At 39.7% G+C, this 19,979-nt stretch overlaps 1 protein-coding gene across 1 annotated transcript in view; it reads right to left on the reverse strand.

Moving 5' to 3' along the window:
• The window catches only part of MARCHF11 (membrane associated ring-CH-type finger 11), a 31,874-nt gene extending 13,463 nt beyond the window's left edge, over nucleotides 1-18,411 (reverse strand). Inside the window, exons 1-2 of the mRNA XM_068197058.1 lie at nucleotides 17,703-18,411; nucleotides 16,591-16,746 (exon numbers count right to left, since the gene is read on the reverse strand). Of these exons, the coding sequence (XP_068053159.1) occupies nucleotides 16,591-16,746; nucleotides 17,703-17,972 (426 nt within the window). The 5' untranslated portion in view covers nucleotides 17,973-18,411. The remainder of the gene's footprint in view (nucleotides 1-16,590; nucleotides 16,747-17,702) is intronic.
• Between the last annotated feature and the right edge of the window lie 1,568 nt (nucleotides 18,412-19,979).

The raw sequence follows: 19,979 nt of genomic DNA on the forward strand, positions 1-19,979 counted from the left end.
ATAGAGAAGCAAAAGAACACACTGATTTAAGCCAAACGAATAATTTTTGAAATGGCTGTTCCTTACTTTATCTTGTTGGTAGTCTATGTGATTAGATAATTAGGATTTCTAAAATGTCTTGCAGTAAGCACACACTGACTACATGATTCAGTAATGATAGTTAACTTACCGACCAGTCTGGACAGAAAATGCGTAGTTTTGAGTACACACACACACACACAAACATTAGAAATGCCATTTTTAGCTATAGGCTTCTGTTTTTATAACTTTTTCTTGAAAGAATCAATGTCACAAAAATTGCAGCATACCATTAATGGCTGCCTATTTTGAGACATTATTAACAAATAGAGTGCCTGGAGTCATGATGCCCGTTATCTTTTCATCTGGCAGAAAGCTCATCAATACAGATAGTTTGGGCTGTATGTAATTTCTCCATCAGCTTGGAAGGCTGGGACATCCTGAAAACATAACATTTACCATGCAGATCCCGTCCATCTGTGCACCACTCAGGCAATTTAGTTGACAGTTCCTGGAAGTGCTGACTTACTGCATGTACACAACTGACTGAACATCTACACCTACACTGGGAATACCTTGGATTTCTGTCTGTCCAGAAGCTTGGGCATCCTAGTCAACTTACAAAATCTTCACATTCTATTACATTCACCTTTCAAAATCTTATTACTTACTAAGCAGAACAGTTCAACCTTTTTATCTTATGGTTCTTTAAATTATGTTAGAATCGGGATCTGAGACCACAAGCAGAGCTGTGATGTCAACTACATTAGTCTTACATTATTCTTTCTCTGAAAAATTATCAGTATCTATTTTTTGCTGATGGCCAAAAAATGAAAGGAATTAGGCAAGACAGGCAGAGCTCCAGTGGAATACGCTGACACCCTGGTGCCAAGCTGCAGAGTGTGCCCTGCTCTTATGCCATAGGGGCCAGCAGCAGTGAGCGTCCCTGTGGCATGGGACGTGCCCAGGCAGGGGAGCTTCTCCACTTACTGACAGAGCTCCAGGAGCAGGCAAGTAGGTAGAGGAATATGGGTGTAAAAAAAGAAAGAGTAAGTAAAAAAAAGAGTTCAACTACCTTCCCTGGAACAGGCTGAAAGGGGCAGACAGAATGCATGATATTGAGGATTCCCTATCCTCTGTCCAATGCAGAGACCTAAATGACAGTGGACAATGGTGACAAGTTCCTGCTGAGCACAGTAGGCAAATCTCTGCAACTCCCTCCCAGCAGAATTTTGAGTTTTTTAATCATGGGTCAATTTACATGGCATTGAGCCTGCTGGTGACAGGCAGGGTGCACCTGTCACAAAGCAGGAAAAGGATCTTTGCACAGGAGTTTTCAGGGCTCACTGAAAGAGCTTTAAACTAAATTTAAAGGGAAAAGGGATAAAGCCATTCTCGCTAGAGATCAGCCTGGAGGTAGCACACCAGTGTTGGAGAGGCAGAGTGCTATGATGGTCCTTTGGTCTGCCATCTCAGTAAGGCAGGAATGAAGATCTATGTATGTGTCAGCAACAGCACAAGTTATTGATACATTAGAAAGCACAGAAACACCTGAAAATGATCAGGGTAGGAAATGTAGGAATTAGGGCTTCTCCCCCCAAAAAAAGGTGGTGGGACAAATAGCCCAGCTGAAGTGCATCCACACCAATGCATGTGACATGGGCAACAAATAGAAGGAGCTGCAAGCCATTGGGCAGCAGGAAAACTGTGACATCATGGAAACATAGTGGGATGACTTGCACAACTGGGGTGCAGCAATGGATGACTGCAAAATCTTCAGAAGGGACAGGCAAGGGAGGAGAGTCAGCAAGGTAGCCCTGAACATTGGAAATGTTATGATTGTCTAGAGCTTAATGGTGGTGCTGATAGAGTTGAGTGTTTACAGGTAAAGATTTATGGGAAGGGGGACAAGGCAGACATCCTGGTGGGAGTTTGTTACAGGCCATCCAAGGAGGATGAAGACACAGATGAAGTATTATGTAGGAAGCTGGGAGAAGTCTCATGCTTGCTAGTTCTTGCTCTCATGGGGGACTACAACAAACAAGAACAGATGTCTGCTGATATACAACACAGCAAAGAGGAAACAGTCTAGGAGGGTTCCTGGAGGAAATGAGAAATATGTACAGTTAGGTAAATAATTCTCAAGTTAACTTTTAACTCCTATGAGACTCAAACTAACTACCGATGAGCTACGCCACTAAGCTAGTGGCGTAGCTCATCGGTATTTGGCACATTCCATGGATGTGTATATTTGGTGAAAATGAAATTGCCATTCTATGTGAATAAATAGTATTCCTACTGTAAAGTAGGAACTGTTCAATTTCTATTTCAGCCGTATTGGAAATACTGAATTTCATTACAACCTACTGTACTTTTGATAGCATTATCTGATAATTAAATATTAATGACTGGAGGAAATGAATGCCTGCCATGGTTGTTGCAGTCTCTGCAACCTAAAGATGATCTGCAAAATTAAGCTGAAAGCTTAGCTCAAACATAGGCTGTCCTGTTACGGTCAGATCCACATTCCTGGAAGAACACTAAGAGAAAAAACATCCAGTATAATTGCACCAAGGAAGTAAACCTCAGCAAGATCATAAATAAGTGATATGAAGGAGGTATTAACAATTTTCATGCCATGTAGTTACTTTGGGGGATTAACCACATTTTGCCTATACAGTTCTGTATTTTGCTTTTTGAACACTAATAGACAATATCAGAAAGTATTTTGGATTTGCTTTTTCTTTCTCTCCTGGGAAAAGAACTGTGTAAATTCTAGGTAAAACTTGACAACTTTTAAATTAAAAAAAAAATGCTGAGCATGAGGCTAAGATTGTGCAGTTCATGATGATATTGATGTACTCACCAAATGTGTTGTAGGTTGGGTTGGTTTAGTTAGGGATTTTAATAAATGTTAGTTAGGTTAGTTCTCTGTACCCCTATTTTCCCTCACAATTGTTTGCTCCAAGCTGTCTACCATGGGAGCTCTTACATGTCAATCTTGTAGCCACTCCCTAATTCTTCTTGAAAGTTCTGTATCAATCACCCCACCTTTGCAATGCTATTTGTCCCAGAACACTGTACCCACCTCTGTTATGTTCCCATAGGTTGTTCTATGTCACTCCCCTGTTGTCTGTCCCCATTGGGCGAGGGGGTTTTCCACCCCTGTCCACCCGCCCCCTATTTAACTCAATGCTTTCTTTGTCCCGGTGCCATTTTTGCTTTGCACTGCACTGGGAAAAGTCACTCCGACCACCGCTGCGACCACGTGGGAAATAAACGTTCTCAGGCTCACTGGCAAAGTGTGCCTCTCTTGTCCCTTTGTATCCTCTCAGCGAGAAGCTACCAAAGCTGCGAACCCATGCTGGAGCACTCAGCACTAGCAGGGAGGCAAACGCCATAGCCCTGGAGCGCTCGTCCATGTGGCAGCTACGGTCTCGGCAAGGGCAGCTCAAGCCAGGCTTTCCAGCTGCTTGAGGCCGTAGCAGGTAAAAGCCGCACAAATGTATGTAAAAAATTGCTCAGCATGAGGGGCCAGATCAAGCCTCTTCCACAAAAATACCCAGGGCACTAATCACTATACAGAGGGATAATCTGTTCTTGATCATTTCTGTTGATGCCTTTTTGTCTGTCATATTGAAAGTATTCAAGTATTAATTCTGGTTCCTTTACTGAAACTCACATTTCATTTGCTAACTCGACTGTTAAAGTGCTGGCTACTCTTTCTCTGCCTTTTTGACTCTATGAATAATTAAATAACTTTTACAACCCATGCAAAAGGAAACATATAGAGTTTATCTGAGAATATTCTACAGCTTAATGGTTGGTCCATTCCCTTATGAGAAGCTTGCCTCAAACCCATTGCTCATCTGAGTTAAAGCAAAGTTTTAAACTTTCACCTTTAAGGATACTATTTTAATAACTGGGATTTCTGCGTTCTTCAGGATATTCAATAGAAGAACTTCTTCCAAGTAATTTATTGGAACACTTCCAGTTCCCATACAATACATAGATGTTCACTGAACCAAAGGGAAAGCAAATGAAATTGATTACTCACATCATCTCCATAGGGATAAATAGGGAAATGATTTTAGCATGGTACAAAGAAAGTGTTACGAACTATTTCTGACACTGGCATTTTCAGTGGGCTCTGGATGCAGGAACAGAAGCCATGGAAAGGCTTTAATGGAAAAGAACCATAGAAATTATGCAAAAGAATTTCCATGTAATTGGAATTTCAGAGTTCAGTGTTTCCAGTTCACTGAAAGAAGACTGGAAGAGGACCCTCAGAATGTAGATGCACAAACACATTAGATTGGATAAGCACAGTTTAGTTGTAAAGCATAATTTTGTTTAAAGTACATCATAATTTACTGCTTCCCACTATCTGCTTCTAGATACTCTATTAATTCAAAGACATGCAATCAAGTAACATCACCATGTATTGTCAGTGGATTTCCCTGCATCCTGCAGCAACATTAGTAAAAATAACTGAACAGTAGTTCTGGAACAAAGCAACTCCCCACCTTTAGTTAGGAAGATGCACCTTCCCTGTTCAGTCTTCTTCCCGTTGCTATAAGGCAATGATGTGTTTCAGCAATGAAAGATACAACCTCACCAGAAATTGACTGAGTACAAATAATGGCCTCTGCTCCTTTTGGCCCTGAGCAAAAACTAATTCACAGACTTTTCATATGAATCACAAAATTTTCATATGAAAATCGGGAGGATGCTTATAAGAGAAGAAGCAATTGTGATTTCATGTGTTTGTTTGTAAGATGTGAAACAAAGAGAACTTCAGATTTTAATGGCAACAAAAAGACTCAAAAAACACATCCTGAGTTCAGGCTGTTGCTTTGTCTAATCCCTAAGTAAGATAATGAGTATCTTGGATAAAGGTTAGAAGCCAGGATGGTAAGAATACCGAGCTATTATATGCTAGCATGTAATCATGAAGAAGACAATCCTGGGTTCTGGGTTGTATGAAATCTGGCAGAGTCTGCTTTATAAGTCAATTTGAATGTAATTTCTTAGATTAATAAATTAATTAGATTGACTTTTTAGTGAATTAAATTAGCAATAAATCTTCACTTAAAGAGAAGTCAGTCATAATTATAGAATTTTAGACTGTACAAATGAATATACACTGCTTGAAAATTTGGCCTAGTGGAAAAATTAAGTAATTTATTAATTAATATATCACATATTATGTATAATAACTAAAAGGCTTTAAAAAGATGCATAATACATTTATAAGAATTAGAATAATGGATTCATGTTAATATTGTTATTAACAAGTATTTTTATTAAGTTGTTATTTAAATATATATTAAACAGCAAAATTTTAGCAGTCCATTGCATTCGATTTTTCAGGTACTGCTAAATAATCAGAACTACACACTAATAGGTCCTGTTGTTTGAATCAGTACTAAATTTTTTTCTAATAGATTGAGTAGCCATGGTTTTGATCACTCACTTATAAGATTCCATTTTTATAAAAACATTTAAGCTGTAGTACTTAATTACAGATAGTGGCAATTTAGATACTACATATAATCTATTACTACAGCTCTATCTGTGAAAAAAGAGAATAGCTGCTTTTATAGTATACACTATACCAGAAACTCTCTATTTCTCTCTAAACATATCATGAATATGTCTGAAATCCCTTGGCATAATTAAATTAAGTTGCACAGTATGCTTTTGAAAATTTCCAGCTGTCTGACTTGTTGCACTGTGCATCAGCAATCATAATGCTGCAAGAAACAATGGTTGCAATACCAAAACTGTAATATCCATTCATAACTCTGTGTTTGAAAATTCCCAAGCTATAAATTGTTCTTGGCTTAATGGTGCTTATATGGCTTACACATAACCTATGCACCATCTCTTGCACTACAAACATAGACATAAAATAAAAATACCAATTTCTCTCAAATACCAAAAGCACCAAAAAGAATGAAAGATAAGTACATGCTGTTCATATGGAAAACACACTCATGGAAGAACCACTTACTGTTCTGCAATTGTAATTTTAAAAATTTATCACCATAAACACAGTCACATTTTGTTTTTCTAGACAATAATCCCCTCTTTACATTCACTAATTACATATGATGGAGCTATTGATCTTCTTTTCAGAACAGAAACTCATAAAATTGTTCTACCTTACAGTCAGCACTGTTTCTGGATTCCTACCAATATTAACAGTAACACTTGAGTTCTGATTAAACTACTTTAGGACACTCTTAGAAAAACACCTTAGTGCTCCTGTAGCATATAAGCCCTGAAACAACCTGCTACCCGCTTGAAAAAAATGAAAGAAATTAGGAAGAAATTCTTTATTCAGAGAGTGATGAAGCACTCCAACAGGTTGAAGTCCAGGTTAGATGAGATCCTGAGCAACCTGATCTACCGAGCGGCATCCCTGCCCATGGCACGGGGGATTGAAACTACAGGGTCTTTAAGGTCCCTTCCAACCCAAACCATTCTATGATCCAATGATTCTTTTTCACCTCTGAATGGAAAGAAACAGGGAAGATGATCTTCAATAGGCCCTGGTTCTGCCACTGTAGTCAAACATTTCTTGATATCCAGAGTTTGTGGGCAACTCATCCTTACATGGATGATGTCTAATGAAAAAGCAGGGAAGGTTTCTCCATCTCAGATGGAATTCTCACTTACTCATTAGACTCTGGGAAACATCAAGCCTGTGAGATGAGAAAGTGCAGATCATCTAAGACTGGTAACTGCAGACAGAGCTAATGGAACATGTCTCAGGGCTGTGAAACAGGTAGTGTAAGATCTCACAGCTCAATGCACTCTAAGAGGTAAGTGGCTCAGACATCTGGTAAAGAAAGGACCTAATACTCTTCAGGTAGGTTTGCCCAGTCAGGCCTGGCTGACTTAACAACTTATCCAGCATCCAACTCTGAATTATAGAAAACTGACTGTGAATCACTATCATAAACTATACCAAAAAAATCATTAAAATGGACAGTATACTGATACCAGACAGTTTTTTGCTATGCTGCACTGAAGAGAACTGTTTCTGTTGTATTGGCCTTAACTCATAGAGGATTCTAAGGGAGAAGAGAGATTGAAGGAATGCATCATTTCTCCAGTCAAGGAACTTGGAATGAGGTGTTGAAGGAGAAAGGTTGGTAATTTTTTGTGACTGTGAAAACAAGCCTAAGCAACTTTCCAATAAAAGAGCTTTTAAAATGGCACTTGGTGAATGCCTGCTCATGGTCCACCAAAATGAAGCAGCCCAGACTCTCAACCAACAAGATAACCATGTCCAGTGCTGGAATCCTCCAGCAGGAAGCTAAGTAGCTGCAGCTTTGGACCCACATCCTTTAGAGATGCTGATGGCCACAGACAGTCTGAACAGTCTTCCAGCTGTCTTCGAGCACATATAGAAGTTTTCTGAAAGTGCTTTTCCTTTAGTAATTAAAAGAAACATGAGATGTGCAAATTAACCATCCCTTTGGAGGCATGCAAATTCGTGTATGAATTTGAGTTTGTAAATAATAGTTAGCTTTCTAAAGTAATTTTATTTTTATTATCATAAAACATGATTTATTTTTATTATCATAAAAAATATGTAAAATATCTCTTCCCCTACAAGAGGGACAACAGGAAGGACAGGGAGGGAGCCTTTATCGGGGAGCATAGTGATAGGATGAGGTTTAGCAACTTTAAACTAAAAGAGAGTAGGTTTAGATTAGATATTAGGAAAAAATTCTTTGCAGTGAGAGTGGTGAGACACTGGAACAGGTTGCCCAGAGAAGCGGTGATGAAAACAGAGAGTGACCCTGGGACAAAGACATGGCTTCTTATCTACACTTCAGATATGCTAATGCAGGATTGTAGGATATAGCACTGCAGGAATTGTAGATGATTTTTAAGTAAACAGGCTGAAAGCCTGTATATCTGAACCCAAACAAGGAAGGAAGAATTTTGAAGGTTATCTTGAGGACCTGATGCATGAGAGTTGTACAATGAAGACAAAGACTAGTGTCACATGATGACCAGCAAGACATCTGGAAGTACTTAAACTACTGAAACTGCTTTCTATTCTAAAACAATCTAGACTAGAAGACTGACGTCCTTAGATTTTGTAGGTTTAATTGCTGTAGATGTCACAGCAGTTGTATCAGTGACATCTACAAAAGCAGGAGGGTAAGGCCCAGGGGAAAGACAAACTTTTAAAATCCCAACAGACATAAAAACTTCCCACTGAATGCACAATAGATTTTCCACAAATTTTTGAACACAGTCAAGTACATGGCATCAATTCTCAGTGGAGAAACTCTGAAATAATATGCTTCCAGCGTTAGGAGAGTAGTTAAATGCACATAAAGCCAGCTAGCATTTCATCTTGATGGCAAGGTACATGACTTTGTGAAACTGCTAAGGAATTATTTTATTATACCTCTTCTTTAGCCATAAAAGATGAGAAAAATGAACCTTAACTTAGGGAATAGCCTCCATCCACTAATATGGTTTGTGAAGGTAACAGTACGGTATATTCCTGTACTGGGAATACGTTCATCACACAACTGGCGAAGTTTAATGCTGCCCTGGAGGGAATACACTGCCAGAAAAACATGCAAAAATGAGAAACATACAAATACATTAGGGAGTAAGGAAACAGCATGTGGCCAAGAATGAGAATACTCATTCTCCACAAGCTTTACTGAAATGTAAACAAAAGGAGGAGAAAAAAATAAATGAAGAAATAAAAGTAAATAAAAAGGAAAGTTGAAATAAATTTTAAAAAGAAGCAAAGAACCTCATGGCAAAAACATCATGCAGGCAAAACGCACAATGAGGGTGCTCTGACTCAAGACAATTACTTCAAAGGAACTGAGGTCAAAGTGTTCTTTCACCATTGCACTGTAGGCACAAAAGCAGGCAGGGGCTATTCTCTGCACACTCTTGAAGCAGTAAGAAAGAGTCTTCAGAGTGAATACTAAACATCCAATTTGAATCTACACATGGAACAAAAAATTTTAAAAACACAAATGCAATAGGTGCAAAAGCTGTCTCCCCAACACAGCAAATTAAGAAAGAAGTAAGTTGGCATGGCTGCCAGTCATTGGGATGAAGTGCTGAAGACTTCAGTGAGAACACACCAACATTCAAAACCAAGAAGTATTAAAAGTAAATTTCAAAATTAATTTAATAAAACTTTCTTTGACAAATTTCAGTTGTGGATAACAGTACAGGGACACTTCAGAGTTAGCACAGACTGGTAGAGAAGTCAGCATGTATTGACAGTATTTGGTGCTCAAAGCAAGCTACTTGCACTGCCAAATTGGCATAGGGTAAGGAATCATAGACACACGGTATGAAAGCAGTACACTGTTGCATCCCAGGGCTGGACATGTCCAGGGGTACACCATCATTTTTCATATTAAGAAATAGAAGAAGCTTCCTGAAACAACCACTTCTTGGCTTCAGTATTTTTTCACTAATCTCTTTTGATAGGAATTAAAGACTTGAATATTCAGGATTTTTGACATATGACAAAAAGACAAAAAATTGTATTGTGAAAACTCAGAAATCTTTGATCACTAAACAAATTTCTATCAGATCAAGCCATTGGAAAAACACCCAAGAACAGAAAATGATAAAAAAACCAGTAACACAAAGGTTTGAGAATACACGTCTGACACCGTATCTTAAGCCTTGCATTGTTTTTCTTAGCATTTCAAATGGCAGCATCTATGTATATGTAGCAACCCTGATTCTCATTGACACCCTTTTCTACTTTTGGATGTTTTTATAATGAAATTGGTTGTAAATACATAATTTATGATATTTCCAGCAATAACTGTAATTGGATATATTTCCTCTGAAAAACAACCTGGCATTGTATCTCCTGCAAGTCATCTCATGCAGGCTGAAGGAATCCACCTTTTTTTCCTTGTAGTTAACCCACTATTTAATATACTAAGATAATGCCACTCTTTAAATCTAAATTATATGTCTTACCACTACATCAGTAGGATGACACTTGTAATTAAAAATTTATTTCCAAGTACCATTCACAGTTTACATTGCACTGTTTTTACACAATATTCTAGCAGTCAAACTGCCTTGAGCACAATCTACACATATCACAAAATAAAAACAGAAAGCAATTGAATTTTAAATAAGCTACAGAAAATAAAAGTGTAACATATGAGGGGCACGCACCCACATACTTTTAATACTATTCTTTTTTTAAAGTATGCTCTGCTTTTTTTTTTTATTTTGTATTCTACTTGATTACCTTAGGATATACTTAGAAGTCTGACAGAACTGCTAAACTGTTTGACTTTCTCTGTAATCCCCCATATTCCTTCCTGATGGCTTCAGCTCCCACTTGATGTCTCCTCTGACCTCTTAAGATGAATTCTATTTCTTCTTATAACTTACAAATATGCTTCAGTATTTGTAGTCAATATCTAGTATTTTGTTAGTTCTTCACTATCTCTACCCAACTCTCACTGCAATGATAGAATCAGTTCCTTTGTTCAACTACTATTCTTCATTATTTTATTACTTTCAGATCATTGCTACTTATGATATTTTTTAATCTCTGTTCTCTCTCACCTGTCATTAATTATCAATTATATCCATTTTTCTAAAGTTTCTAAAGCTTTGTTCTTATTTTCCACTGTAATGTTCACTTTGCACTCCTTCAGCTCTGTACGCTAACAACCAAATATTCAACTCCTAGTGTGCTAGCAGTGCACCAGTGCTCTTCTTACTTGCTCTGTGAAAAATGTGCTCTCTCATCTGAATGGCCAACCAAGTGTTTTTCTCAAGCTAAACTGACTTTTGTTTCCACACCGTTTTGCTGCCTTTATTTGCCAGTTCTCTACTCCTTTTATTTCCAAGTCTTTTTGTGCATTAATTACAAGAAAACAAAGAAAACACAACATGAAAATCATTATCACATCAGAATTTTCTTTGATGCCTCCCATTTTTTGCATTTCTGCTTTTTAAGTTGACGTCGTCTCTTTTATACTCCCTGTACTCTGCACCACTGACATTTGCTTACCCTATTCTCTTTTTCAGACTCTCATTTATCTTCAGATCTTTAACAGAAAGTAGACAGAAAATGTATTTTGCCTTTCCCACCACAGAAAAAAACCTCAACTGCCCTCTCCAACAGCTCTGCTATCCTTTTGTTTCTAAACTCATTAAGCATTGTACTTAGAACTGATCATAATCACCATCTACCCAGTGCAGTCACTGAGTCGACTGTGAGTGTATCAGATTAAAAGATCTATCTATTCTAGTGAATTCTCCCTAGAAGTGGCCAGAAGATGCTTAAAAAAAAAAAAAGTGTGAGAAGTACAAGTACTGTATCTATGCTGATGACTGACATCTAGTTTTCTGTTTCAGATTTCTCTCTTCTGTCAAAACTAAAGCATTAGTCTGCTTTTACCACTTTTTGTATGGATTTTACCATTCAATTAGGTTCATTAAAATCTCTAGGATTTTCATGTCCCAGCCCCACAGTTGTGTCGCTCCAATACATAAATTTGTTCTTGAAATGAACATTAATTTATCAGGAATTATCTTAAATTTAAATATATATTTGGATCCTCCTGTTTTCAATATTTCTAAAGCTTGCATGTGCTTTCTATGTGGCATATCTAAGTCTATTCATACATAAAAAATTAATTTCTCATCATCACTTTTGTCTTATGTCTCAATTACTGTAACACATCTTTTAAGCTCATGACAAAAGTAATTTTCTCAGCAAGTACAAACTGCTTCAAGTACAATTCCTTTTATTCCACTACTTTGACCATGTTACTGGCCTACTTTCTCCATTATGACAGACTCTCTTCTCCATCACATGAAATTAAAGACTTGATTTGATTTTTTAAGTCCTTCCAGGCATTTATTGACACATTAATTACCTTCTAATGACTACTCAGGCATTGAATCTCATTTCCATTCAGTTCATGATACCTGTCTCAGCCAAGTATTTTATTTTCCAACAGCCCTTGCATAGTGCCTTCATAGTCAAAGGGTGCCTGCGAAGCTTCATTATTTTCTTTTTAAGAGGCCTTTTAAAACACATCTCATTTGAGATGCCAAAAACTGAATTATAGTTAGAAATGGCTAGTGTACTAGGGGTCTCGGTACCAGAGCTAGTGTACCATAGATTTGTCCCTTATCTCTTGTTCAAATTTCTCTGTAAATTGTCCAATATTGGAACAATCCTTTTTGTTCTTTTTTGTCCACTGACATACAGAATAGCACAATGTATTCTTCTGGATCTTCTGTACAGGGAGGGACATTAATAGATTGTTCTTAGTACATTGTGCAGTTTAGAATGCATAATTGGAGATAATTTCAGCCTTTTCCCTTTCCCCTTCTTAGTTATGCCTAGAAGGACTTAATGCAGTCATCCAGCTGAGCATAGTCATTAGCAAAAACTTTTACTAAACATTTACATTTTTTTCTGGACACTGACCTCCATACTGAAGTAGCTGAAGAACTTGACTTTTGCACTTTTTAGTGTAACACACATTCACATACCTGCAGTCTGCTACACAGTTTTGCTCATGCTTGTTTAGTTGACGCCAGTGAGCTTTCTCAGATGAGTGAGAATTACACACATTAACAAAATTTGGAAATATGAAGCCTTACCCTCTGAAAAGTACCACCTTAATCTTTTTCTATTTTAAGAAATCAGGCCTAACAAGTAAGCATTTACTTATTTAAATACGTTTTGTGATTTTTCTGGTATCAGAAAAGGTGTTGAACTGCCACACAATTAGGTTTTAAATGAGCGCATTCATCTACTGTGTCACTTTTGGAATAGGTCAATTTCACCAAAGTACCAGAATATAATGTTTTAATGAACAGGATTTATCAAATATCTAACGTAACACTATTTTGTGACAAGGTACACTAACAGTCTAGAAAAGGCTACTCTCTAAATATCTTTACTACTGACTTATAGAAGTGACAGATTTTAGCACCAAAGTATATATTCTCAACCTTTGCAAGATTCTATTTCACTTTTAAACATTAATTCTGAATCTTACAAGAGCACTGACATTCTTCAATACACATTCATACTTAAGTGCAAGTCTAGTGAACTAATCTCCTAACAGCATAAAAATTAGATAGCACCAGTGAAAGTAAAATAATGTGTTTATATTTCTTTTAGGAATATATTTAGTTTAGGAAGGAAATCTGCAGAAATTATAACCTTAACAAACTAATAAAAAACAGTTCTTTCTGCAATTTTTTCTTTTTTGTTAATCTCAAATATAATTCTAAATGAGTTTAATTTCCAAGTCACACATTTGAAGCTTCTCTCTCCTTTTTAAGTCCTTCCAAAAAAAAACCTTCCAAATATCCCTGCCCGAAGCAGTTTTTATTCCAGCTCCCCTCATTATAGTTTGAGGGGCAGTAAGGGAATTTTCTAGTTATTAACATAACCCTGTCTGTTATTGGATCAAATTCCACCTGCCAATGGAGCAAGTCCAGTAACATGAACGTATGTTTTTATTAATTGACTAGTGCAAGGTTAAATATGTCTTTCTGATATGATCCTAAGAAGGATACTGAAAAATTCCAAATCTCTGTTTTACATCATATCAAATGTCATCAACTTGTTTGTGTGCTCATCTTCCACTGCTAGCCCATGGGTTAATTTGGGGTTTTGTTTATGTTTTAAGGTTTATTCCCATAATAAAAACTATATGTTTCCAGGATTAGATTCTTAAAAATGAATTATGTAGTAGCTGCTGAATCTGAAACTGAAACACTGACACTGGAAGAATTTCTATCAAAACAGAAATATTCTGTTTCTTGAACGTACTGCCCCAGGAGACACACCCCTTGGAGATAACTTTGCCTTCCATGAAGCAATGGAAACCACAGAACCTGTTAGATATTAAACGGAATATTCTCATCTATTCCAACGTTCTGGATGAAAACATAGAGAAATCACTTCTTTCTTAAGTCTCCACACATTGTTACATTCCTTAAATACATGAGGTGAAAGCAAATCTGAAGAGCTGCTGTAAATCTGCATAGCTGAGAGTAAATAAACCAGGTTTGCATAGACCTGGTACAAATCTGCATTCACCTGAGAAAAAGCTATTTTTGTAAATAGCACCAGTTTTCTCTCCTATGACACTGCCTACAAAGTTCTAATCAATAAAACAGTGGTACAAGCAATTCTGGGAAGATGGACTGAGGCAGACTATTGGTTGTTGAGAGAGTAAACTACTCCTGTCCAAATACTGTACCTAATATAATGCAAGAAGTTCTGCATTTTTGGGAACTTCTAAGTACATTCACTACTTCAGCTGACAATGTTTTAAATTCCTTCTTCATTGAAATGGTCTCACTCTTTGCTTTTTGCCAAAACTACCAAAAAGTTACTTTAAAAATGAGCCTTTGTGTAGTGTAGAATACTCAGAACCTGCCCAAAAGTTTAAGCCAAGACAGTTGCTAAAACATGGCCAGTATTATTACAGTCAAGAATATGGGGGAGTGAGTGCATTTTAAGACTGATTCCCCTTATAAAATTACACAGATGACTGCAGTTTGAGACTTCATTTTAGATTCTGTTACTACAAGAGGAATATTCTGTGTAGGAAACTGAGAAAGGTACTACTGTGTTCCCTCAAAGAGATGGGTGATCTTTTGGGTGTCGGGAATTTGACCTCAGGATTGTATGTCTAACTTATTAAGTTGCTACTCCATGAAATCTTTCTGTATGCTATTTTGTCAAGAGAGAAATGACAGACTTCAGTGACTTACCCAAAACATTAAAAACATGGTTAAGAATAAATCAAGTGTTAAGCTATTGAATGAGAAACATGAATCTGGTTTCTTTCCCTCCTCCCCGCTCCACACAAAAAAAAAAAAAAGAAAGAAAAGGTGACAACTAATGCAGTGAGTGGCATTTAACTTTTATCTCTTCAGTTTCTTTCTATTTCCCTTGTAAGCTTGGCCAAACTTTGTTGCCTACTGTGTCATCTACTGACTCTTCTTTGCTTCGTTTTTCTATAGAAACCGAATAGCTGTTCTTCAAACTTGGGCTTGATTCTGCTGTCCACAGATAGGTGTCTAATGACTTTCCAGATGTCCTTTAATATTCACTTGGCCTCTATCTGCAGTTCCAGAGTCCCTCATAAGTTCTGTCATATCTGCTATTCTGTGTACACATTTTGGCTACCTTAGGACATCTCAAATAGTACTAGATGTCTCTTTGCAGGCAACTATGTCATGTCTTTTCTGTCTATCAATGATTTTCAGATACTATAATTGCAAACTATAACTATTGTTATCTTTCCTAGGAAAAGGAGGAGATTGCTTTGGATATGCAAGAAATTAAGACTTTTTAACAGATTGGAAAAAGCCAAAATGATTAAACCCCATGCCAAACCATGTCTGTGTAAAAACAGAATCTACAACCTTCATTTTCTAGAGTGTTTTACAAATCCTTTACTTTTTACCATCATAAAGATTCTATCCCGGAATGTTTATCAAAACCTTTCCTTTGAGGATTTATAAAGGAAAAAAAATTTAAGTCCACTGGCTCTGAAAGTACTTGCCCATAATCTGAACAGCTGTAAGCAAATACTCCAGATACTCTGTAACCAAGGAATGCTTATCACGTTCACACAAATGCCATTACCATCCAACTATGTCTTTTCCATAAAACTCCAATCAAACACAGGCACAGAAAAATGACCTGAGTGCTCTGGCCTTTAAGAGCTCCATCATCTCTGAGCTCTTAGGATCAAAACTAAAAAAAGATACAATTATCTTACTAAATGTGTTCCTCAGATGTTATAAAATATAATATCCAAGATGGAATTTAAAGCCTCTAAAAAATTCTGATCTGCAAAGTGGTATTAAGGCTTCCCTAAGAGATCTGGTGGAGCTTTGAGTTTCTCCCCCCACCTCTCCCTGAACATGCTACCACTACAATGCTCTAACTTCCATCTCATGTTCTGATGCTGCTGAAATGGAGATGTGGAAAATGTTACTGCACATTTCAGCTTCTGAAAGAGCTACTGGTGGAGAGAACTTTAAGAGTGTTCTACTGCTCTGAATTGTGCCAAGACTTATAATTCACCTCCTTTTATATTTTTACAGTAGATGAATACACAGACAACAGAAGCTTTCTTCACCTCTCCCTTCTGGACCCCAAGTTGAAGAAAGAACAAAATCTACCTTTGAGTGAGTCTTGAACAAACAATAAAGACATGTTTAAAGTTTAGAAAGTGAATCTGGGAGATCCAAGTTTTCTGACACATCTCAGCATACTTTAACTACTTAAAGAATTTACCAACCTCTAAAGAACATTTCTATAGCAAGCCCAAAAAATAGAACAGAACCAAATCACTACACATTTTAGTATGCAACTGGTCTCAAAAACCAACTTCAAGTGGGTGCATGTGCTAGCTGGTGAGGCATATAGGATCTTCTGCTGCATTTTCCAAAAACCTTGGAAGTAAAAGTCAGAATAAGTTTGTTTTTAAAAAAAATGACAGAAAAGACATACTTTTTTAAAAAAGAACAAATTACCTGACAAGGCTTTTTCATTTTAATGGCTATAACATGGTATCTGTAACAGCAGAGTTCACAGGTCCATGACCCTCTTTCACTTATCCACTTTAAGAGGCAAAGCTGATGTGTGTATCGTACTGAGCCATCGCAGCGGCAAGGGTTTAACAATTCACCCTGGAAAGGCAATTCAGAAACATCAACTTTAAAGGAACCTTTCACTCACATGTACACTCAATACCAAAATCTTTAGGGGTCTGTAACAATGACCTGGTCTCAATTTCACTATGTGGAAAAGCATGTATTTTTGGCTATGAAATACTCAAAAATGTAACTGTCTTAAAAATACCTAGCTACTTCTACTGAGAAAGCCAGAAAGCTGTCTACACATGCTCACGTACCTATGAGAAACAACTGAAATATTACCATGCATTAAACAACAGTACCATTAGCCATTTCAAATAACTCAAGAGGTACCAAAAGTGGTTGGATACATTTCTGTAACAGCTATTTGAAGTCGCTTACACGCTTACAAAGACATGTGTGATTTCATGATTCCAAGAGAACCTTGCTCTTGGAGCATGGCTCTGTGCTGTCCAGCTAGCTAGCTGTCAGCCTGGACCTTAAATAATGTAAGTAAGCACTTCCCCTAGTAGTTTCTGTATTATATAAATCAGCTGTTCTCTTCCTTCCAACTCCAAGACAAGCTATATAATGCTAGTTACAAATCCATTGCTGATATTATGCCCAGTAACGTCAAGACAGAGATGATCCTTGGAGGTCTTCTCAGCACGACCTGTAAGCTAACACTCTCATTTTAAAGTCTAACAGAAACCTGAGAAATTCGTACTGTGTAGAGTCCCTCAGAGGTGAACCAGGGAGCGCGAGCGCCAGAGGACACCCAGCGTGCAAGCCAGACACGGCAAAATCCCTGAATTCTCCCAAAGCTTTGCGCCGGCTCAGGTTAGCCCCAGGCTTTTGCCACAACCAGCCCGCACAGCGGCAGCCGGGGAGGGCGATTCCTGCCGGGGAGCGACGCCGGGATCAGCACCAGGGACAGGGCTCGACGCCGCAGCCGAGGGGTGCGAAGGTGTGCGGGGCGCCGGCCGCCCGGCCCCGGCGCCGCTCCTCACCTGCTCGGGGCCCTGGAAGCAGATCTTGCAGATGGGGCCGGCCCCGCCGGCGTGGCCGCCGCTGCCGCTCTCGCTGCTGCTGCACACCGAGCGCGTCTCGGGCTTGTCGCCGCCGGCGGCCCCGCTCTCCGAGCCGCCCCTCGGGCCCTCGCCCTCCTCGGGGGTGTCCCCGCTCGCCTCCCCCGCCGCGGCCGGCAGCTCCAGCGGGGCGGCGGCGGCTCGCGGCGGCTCTCCGGCCGGGAGCACGACGGTCCCGGAGGCGCAGCTCATGCCCCGGGGCACCCGCTCCCCCGGGGCGGGGACGGCCCGCAGCGGCGGATGGCGGCGGGGAGGGGGCGGCTCTGGGCTGCCGGCGGCCGGGAAGGTGACCCGGCGCGGCCGCTCCCTCACGGCCGGCGCTGAGCGAGGAGCGGCGCGCGGGGCCGCGGGCGGCGGGGCGGGGCGGGGCGGGCGGCACGCGCGGGGGGACGGAGCGAGGGAGGGACGGAGGGAGAGAGGGAGGAAGGGAGGGAGAGAGGCGCTGGTCCGGCACCGGGCACAGCCACCGCCGCCCCCGCACCGCTCCGGGAAAGCCGCCGCCCTCGCCAGCGCCCTGGCGCCTGCCCAGCCGGGCGGAACCCCTGCCCCTTTCCGGGACGAAAATCCCTGCCTGCTCGCCCGCCCGCCCCGCGGCGTTCCTGCCCTCGGCTCCGGCTTCCCCCGCACCCCGGCGGCCGCGGCCCCTGCCCCGCCCCGCGGGCACTGCCTTCCCTTCTCTTCGTGGCCACCTCCTGGCCCTGCTCCCGGCGCCCAGTGCTCAGGGGGTTCCTTAACTACGGGCCCCCAGCGCCGCAGGATGCGGCCCTTCAGGGGACACCTACAGACCTTTCTACTTTATCGGGGTTTTGGCTGCAGGAGGTTGCAGAACAAATATTCAACAGTTGTTCTTTGGGTGTGAAACAGCTCTCCCAGTCTTCTGTGGCTGCCTTTTTTTTTTTTTTTTTTTTTTTTTCTTCATTACATCACCTCATTTTCAAAATTAAATCTGCTAAAAGCATAATGATCAAATACCTTCTAAAAAAATCCTCAGCAGTTAGAAATTCTTTAAAGTTTGGCTGGGGCTGCTGAAGGAAAGTAGGTGTGAATTTCAGCATCAAGTATGACACCAGTGCACATTTGATCTCGTGAAGATGACAGCAACTGTCTGTGCAGGGAAGGAGAGAGAGATACAACCTAAAAAAACCCCAAAAACAATTACGAAGCCATATGCTTTTCCACAGCCACATTTAGATCCAAAGTGTGATGAAATCACACGCCTTCCTCATTGGCCACTTATCTGTAGTCTCAAGATGAGGGAGTACCTGACGAGCTCAGCCTGTGCCTTCACTGGCTGTGTTGTGATAGTAGTGGCTTTCTCGGTGTGGATATTTTTTCAGAAGACCGAAGCAGCACACAGAACCAAAGCAGCACTCCTTGGCCCATGATCTCACGGCATCACGTGGCTCTCAAGCTCTTCAGAGAGACTTGCAGAATATATTCCAAACATGTGGTCTGATCTTTTGGCCTGGCTGGAGACCAGCTCAGCTATGTGCTGTTGGCAGAAAATCATCGGCCCCATATTGCAGGAGAGCGACATTCAAATCAGTTGGGGCAAGATGCTGTTAAAGCAATTTCAGTCCCCCTAGAGTCTGCATCTACTATGGAAGCCACACAACAAATACATTAAGGACAAAGGACACCAATGCTATTTACAGTATTGCTCTAAGGAAATGCATATTCAGAGGCTGACTTCTCATAGTGGAGTAAGAAGTATCATTATAACTTTTCTCATCAGCCACTAATTCCGATTCTCATGAAAATCTGTTTTTCTGGCAGCTCTACATTAGCTAAGTCAGTGGTGGCCATTTAGCTTGGCATTAGAACAACATGCGTCAATCCTAAAATTACATTTGTTCACAAGGTGGTTGTTAAGTAGGTAAATAACATGGATTCGTCCAGATTTGATAGTGTAAAGCAAAAAAATGGCACATTGACAGAGACATTTTGATGAACAGCAGATGCTGTGGAGTTAGGAAATTCTCTACATATAATTTTTTTCATAGCAATGTAACACCTGAAGGGGTTGGCAGAGAGGCTAAACAAAAGTGAAGACAGAACGAATCAAATAGATTAATTCTAAAGAAGGAAGTGGTAATCACAAAAAATTATGAGAAAGAAAAGGAAGTGTCAGAACAAACTGATGAGTCAAAAATACTGGGTAGAAGAGAATTAAAGCAAAACCAGAAAAGACAATGGAAC

The sequence above is a fragment of the Anomalospiza imberbis genome, chromosome 1 (assembly GCF_031753505.1).
Source record: "Anomalospiza imberbis isolate Cuckoo-Finch-1a 21T00152 chromosome 1, ASM3175350v1, whole genome shotgun sequence".
Classification (NCBI taxonomy): Eukaryota; Metazoa; Chordata; class Aves; order Passeriformes; family Viduidae; genus Anomalospiza; species Anomalospiza imberbis.